We start from the raw sequence: 6,455 nt of genomic DNA, 5'->3' as shown, positions 1-6,455 counted from the left end.
ATTGTTGTCACTACAAGAACAGAAGAACTTTTTAAAGTAACACTTTTCTACCTTAGAGAAGAGCTGCAATATTTAGCAAATGCTGCAGAGCTGGAAGAACAGCTTCAAGGAAATACAGTTTCTCAGTCATTGACTTAAAAACATTTTGCACTATCACGGTTCGGGGAAATACTTTTTTTGTGATAGGAAGTTATTTTTCCCAGACTGCAAGTTTGGGGAAGCTGAACTTAAAGTGGCTGCTGCTTTTGTTCAGCTTTGTTTTTATTTTGAGTTACACTGAGACTATCTTACAATGTCAGCTGTGATAATTGAACTGGATAAGCTTTCTTCAGATGCGACTGAGAGCAAAAAAGATTCCAAGTCAGATTTTAAGGAAGGCAAATTCAGTGAATCATGTGCCGATTATCACGGTTTTCAACTTCACTGCTCGCGTTCTGCACCAGCTGGTAAGCATGCATTTATATAAACTATTTCCTCAAATCTGTGTCTATTTACTTATGTAACATGTTGCAAGTAAACTGTAAGACCCAATGAGGAAAACATAGGATTTGTTGCTGTCACATGCATGTAATATAGGGAGTCATTTTTACTTTAGACAAAGGGTAGAACATAAGTCTGTTTAAAAAAATAATTCAGCATCTCCTGAACACTCTAGCACATTAGGGTACTGCTGGAAGAAGAGCCCAGGAGACTGTTACCTTTACATTGCCTGGAAGATGAGCTTTCTGTAGCAGATGACATAGTTTGTTGTGTAAGTTAGAGCAGCCTCAGCAGCTGCTCTGGTACTAGGCTTTGCAAGGTGTGTATATAAGCTGTGCTCTCTAGCACTGTGGCTCCTCTTCTGCTTGCCTCTGGTATTTTTTTATCACATCAGGGCTTGTAAAGAGGCAACTGCATATGCTGTAAGGTTGGGGTTTTATCATGACCAGTGTGGCTCATTTGTTTTTATTTTGTGTCAGGTGTTACATATAGCTAGAATAGGTCCCCAAAAATGTCAATTAAATAAGCATTATGAAACTTTAATTTCTCTGAAAATTCATAGTCATGAAAAATACAGAATGTAGCTGCCTTGGATTGTCTAATATAACCAAGGGGAAGCATCTGCAGTTAATCAATGGAATCTCAGTTATGCCCTTAAAGCCATCTAAATTATTGGATGGTTGTTCATCTAGGCGCAATACCTTTTAAGAATGACTACTCTGATTTCTTGTGGACTACGTATGTATTTTGACTTGCACAACTCCCAAGGGATAACTTGATTTTGATCGTGTTTTCACTTGCTTGAGACTCTCGGAACAAAGCACAAACAAGAGAAATGGAGAATATTTGAATATAAGTGACACTTTATCCTGTGACAGGACGACCAACCTGCAGTGGAAGACTGCACCTTTCACTTGGCTAAAGTAGGTGAATATGTAAACAAAACTTTGGTATTTTTCACTCCAACAAACTCTTGGAACATTTTTTTTACTTATAAATTCAGTTCTTACACATTAAAATGGTCAAATGGTTGGGATGTCATGCTATCTATTCTTTTGCAAGAAAACCAGATAGCCTGTGCTTTCCCTAATAGAAATTTTCTAATTTTACTTCCTGTAAAGCCTTCACTAACTTTTGTAAAACAGAGTTTTCTCAGTAGATGCGCTTTTGAAAGTTTGTCTTGTACATTAGCAGGTTTTTGCAAGGTCAAGAATCACATGTCTGTCTGTTCCCCTGGGATCCTATAAAATAACTTCAAAATTACCTCTCCTACCCCAAAGAAGTGCCACTAAAGAATTTATGCCTGTGCTAGCTGATATACTTTGTTATGTTCCCTAAACGTCAGAGTAACCTGTTCTAGCCTACCCAGGAGATCAAGAGTAAAATGAACTTTCAGCATGAGCAGCACATTTTTTGTGGAACTATACTATTCAGAGTTCTGCAGGAAAGAGATATTAAAAAATCAAATCTCCTTGTTGGGCTTCTTCCATTTGGAAAAATATAATTATTTTCTTTTTAAAAGGATTATGTCTTGCAAACTTTTGTTGCAAACACTGTTTGCTATTCCTAAAGCAGGGACAGTGCTAGCAAGCATCTTTGACAAATGTGTTGTCAGAGTTTGAAGATTTTCTTCTTCTGTGTTTTTTGCATCAGGGGAAGAATCAAATAAATGCTGGTACATTGTCTCAGTTCTTTTGGGTTTTATAAATGATGACTTAAAGCAAATGCTATCTCATCTTTTGCCTTCTAAAATTTTCCTTGGTATATTTATTTTACCAGTGTTTAAAGTAAGCAAGCCCTTTGTAGTTTCTAGTGTTGCGTTGGGTTGGCTGAAGTCTGAATGGAACAGTGTAAACAAGTCCTATTTGGCTTCCACATGTCATTTCCTAAAAGGAACTTCTACTTGCTCAGCCATGGCTATTGGTAAAAATAAACAGCTTTTGCTTATACTAAAATGATAGACCCTATTTCTTCATGAGTAGACTATTTCCCAACAATGATGTTTCATAGCCAAAATGAAAACTTTGAGCTATGGGAAGTAACTGAAATTTTGCTCTTAGTTTTTTCAGAGAGCAATGAGAGTATGAAAATCTTCCATGAAATCAACATCCTACAACAGGGTGCTGCACTGAGTTTTGCTAGTGTTGGCTCCTCTGCCCCATAGGACTCCACCCTCTACAGTTGCAGCCTTGGGAATCTTACATTTTGGCTCAATGCTTTTTTAGATTTCCAATGTTTTTAAAGAAAATTTAAAGAACTCCACTAAAATCACTCCAATCAGCAACGAATGGTAGTATAAGGCACATAAGCTATGAAAATATAAGTACTCAGTGTGAACCTACAAAAAAGCAGCAACAGAGAAGAACATGTCCTTTTTCTTCTGTTTAATCTGCTGTCCACATACTCAGTTGTGTTACGAGAAGTTTATTGTTCAAAATTTATTGTGCTGTGTTTGTACTATGATATTTTGTATATAAAGCAGAGAATTCAATATAGAGAGATTATCACTTAAGAAAAACTTTTCTTCTTGTAGTACTGATGTGTTAATTTTAAACATAACACCTAACAGGGCAAATATAGAAAAGTGAATACTCTGACAAAGTAAAGTGGTATCCTGAAATAGTCTGGTGTTCTTGGAATAGAAAACGGAAACATTGCTGGGACTGAAAAATATTAACCATATTTTTATTTTCTTCCTGCTTTAACCAAACCCATTGCAATAGGACGTAAATGTTAAAGTGCTTTCCTACACCTCTCTCGTTAAATGAGAAAGAATGTTATTATAAATAAGCTTAACTTCCCGTATATCACTCTGTTTTCAATTCTGATGCAAGTACCAATCCTGAGGTATATTTATTTGGGATTTGCAGATATATCAGAATATATTGCAGAGAGTAATAACACTAGAATAAGAACAGTATTGTTAAATCAACAGTCTGTGTATAGAATACAGACTTTTTCCACGAGAGCATTATTGAAATCTTTGGGAGTATATCAGTGTGATATTGAGACATTGTTTCAAAAGATGAAATCCTGAAACGCGTGACCAAGCTTGGTCGGCAAATGCTTCGTGAACAGATCGATGACCAATGTTGGTTTCCACAGCACTCGGGTTACCCGGATTCCAGGTGAAAGTTTGAATGGAGCAGTGATTCTTGTAGACACAGTGGATAATGTGGGGTTGATGGGTTTTTAGAGATGCCAAGCTATCTTTAAGAAAATAAAGCTTATTTTGATTTATATGCTACTTATCCTGCAAAGAATAATTTTTAATACTATATGATAACATGAATGCCAGTGTCACAGCTACAGTAATTTGTCCTCACCAGTGGGCAGCACAAGGCTATTCATGATACAGAAATATAGGACCAGATCTCTGTTGTATTTGCCAGGGTAGAATTTCCTCCAGGGCCTGGTGTATTTGCAGTTCAGATTTCTCATAGAAAGCAAAGCTAATCTGAATATTCCAGCTGTAAATATTTGTGCAGATTTAAACCTTATTATCCCTGATAGGTGCTGTTCTGCTTCATCTCTTATTAGCCTGGCAATGACTGAAAACATTCAACCTACAATAATGGCCTTTATCTCCTCTTGGAGATAATCTTTGTTTTACAGCTGTAAGACAAATCATACTTGGAAACATTTCTCCACATAAATTCTCTAATATGTTCCTAGAGATGGTTTGGTCCAGGTACCTCTTGATCAAGAATAAAGAAACCTCTTAAAAATATATATTAAAAAAAAGCATGAGCCATAAGTAAGGTCTTAGTAGCGTAACTTGTAGTGGTGGGGTCAGAGTAGAGCACTCGAACCTTCCTGAAATGAGATATGCACTAAATCACACAGATTTGACGCTGTGACTTTTGGTAGAATGGCACAAGGTTAGAGAAACAAATTTTTTTCTGCCTTTTTTGTGGCTGTTTTACTGATGAGACTTTAGGGGAAGGGATGTGAAAGTTATTTTCCAGAGAATAGTTGCTATGTTTCAGAAGTTATTTTTACTGCTGGCCTATTTATATATTAGAAATCACCCATATGCTGTATGAGGGTATAAAAGGAACAAAATGAAGTATTAAACTGGTAGCAACTAAAAAGGGTTAAAAAATTAAGGACACATTCCTGCAAAATGCTTTGATCCATGTGGCACAAACAACACGGGCTAACAGGGTGCTCAGGGAGAGGAAGATGGGAGCTATTGGGTGAAGATGATGTAACTGAGTAAATACTTTCAAGTGTTTAGTATTTTGTGTTCAAGACCTTCAATGTAGTAGGTGTATAGAGAGAGAGGTAATAACTGTATTTTTCTATTTTAGCAGAGCTTGAGGGGTAGAAGAGCCTTTTGGGAGTTAGAAGAGCAGAGGGGGTGGTTTGAGTTTCACCAACATAAAATGAGGTCCCTTTCTAGATATCAGAACGTGTGGGGGTTAAGAAGAAAGGATGAACAAAGCTTGTCCTCATTTGCCACCAGAACAAATATGATGAAAAGGACAATAATTTAGCAAATTTCCCTACAGCTATCTGTCCCTCTTTTCCTTTCCAAGATGCAGCAGGAGACTGAGCTCTGAGTGCTTGCTGTTATCCCTCTCAGCAACCCGTCTAGACATCTTGCTACATCACCTCCTCTGAAAAACTTTTCACAATGCACATATCACAGCTTTATGGGAGTGTCACATCACAGAGGAATAAAATTAGGTACTTTGTGATATCGGATGAAAGTAGAATGCAAAGTGGTGGAGCATTGTCTTCAAAAAAGAGCATTTCCTTTATTGAAATGGAAATATTGAACAGGAATTTTACTCGGGAGAAAATCCGAAATAATCTTGAGCTTTTCCTTGAGGTTTTTTCGGTTGAGAAGCCCTACGTGAACATCCCTTAACTGAATATATTTCTATCATTCCTGAAACATCAAAATACTTCTGCTTACTGAAAAACTGCTAAACCGGTGTTTCTTATTTATAAACTTTAGAAGGTAGTTTAACTGCTGAATGAAATTTTCTCTTTCTCTTCATTTAAATTTTGAGAAATGCTTCAATCATGGTTGTATCACAATATCCAGGGAACTGAATAAATAACTTGTAGCTTTGTGCATAAATCTGTACCACACCACCAATTTGCCTTACTTACTCACACTAGGATCACATAGTAAAAACAAGAAGGGAGCAGACACTATAAACAGGAAATTGTGTCTCACGGTTACAATCCAGCTGAAGTCCCCGTGTTCAAGTGAGCTCTGTAGGAAGCTGCAGTGCAAGGCAGAATCAGGACTTGAAACACCTACACTAAAGTAATTTTTGAAACTGTGTTTACTTGACGTAAACAAACCTAACAAAGTAATCTTTGCACAAAGATTAAGTGCTATTTTTCTACTTTCCTCTTCCATTTTCTCTTATAAAACAAAAGGTCAAGAAACGCATTTGTCTGTCACTTCAAGAAGCAATTGAGAGACTCCTGTCAGGAAGATCAATATTCAGAAATAATCCTTCTACTTGTTATGCCATGTCAAGCCAACATTTAATTGAAAGCCACCAAGAAACATAATTAATTCAGCAGTAAAGCAGAAATAGAAGTTATTAGCAGTCTCCTAACCTCAGTGCAGCAGAATGTTTCATTATTTCTGACGGATAACATTATTTTTAATCCTAACTTTACCTTGGAGGCAGACTTTGCTATGTCCAAATCACCATAAGTAAAATGCTGCCCATTTTGAAAATGAAGTAGACATCTTGTGTGGTGATTGCAAGTGGAGGGAAAGGGTGTAGAAAATGTATTTGTTCATACGTGCGTGGAGGCTGGGACTCAAAGTTAGGTAGTATATCTTCAGTCGAGCTGAGACTTTAGTACTAGCAAGAGTCAGTCTTTTTGCTACTGAGCCTAAAGATGTACTACAAGCTACAACTGGAAGATCTTTCTCTTTTTGGCCCTACCCTCTTGTCGTGGCTTAACCCCAGCCAGCAACTAAGCACCACACAGCCCCT

The 6,455-nt window shown here is 37.1% G+C and overlaps 1 protein-coding gene across 1 annotated transcript in view; it reads left to right on the top strand.

The window, feature by feature from the left end:
* The first annotated feature begins 292 nt into the window (after window positions 1-292).
* The window catches only part of ANO3 (anoctamin 3), a 224,812-nt gene continuing 218,649 nt past the window's right edge, over window positions 293-6,455 (top strand). Inside the window, exon 1 of the mRNA XM_019474510.1 lies at window positions 293-446. Within this exon, the coding sequence (XP_019330055.1) occupies window positions 293-446 (154 nt within the window). The remainder of the gene's footprint in view (window positions 447-6,455) is intronic.

The sequence above is a fragment of the Aptenodytes forsteri genome, unplaced genomic scaffold (genome assembly GCF_000699145.1).
Source record: "Aptenodytes forsteri isolate BGI_AS27 unplaced genomic scaffold, ASM69914v1 Scaffold8, whole genome shotgun sequence".
NCBI classification, from domain to species: Eukaryota; Metazoa; Chordata; class Aves; order Sphenisciformes; family Spheniscidae; genus Aptenodytes; species Aptenodytes forsteri.
The sequence above is the reverse complement of the archived record's forward strand: the minus strand, read 5'-3'. Positions and strand labels throughout refer to the sequence as shown.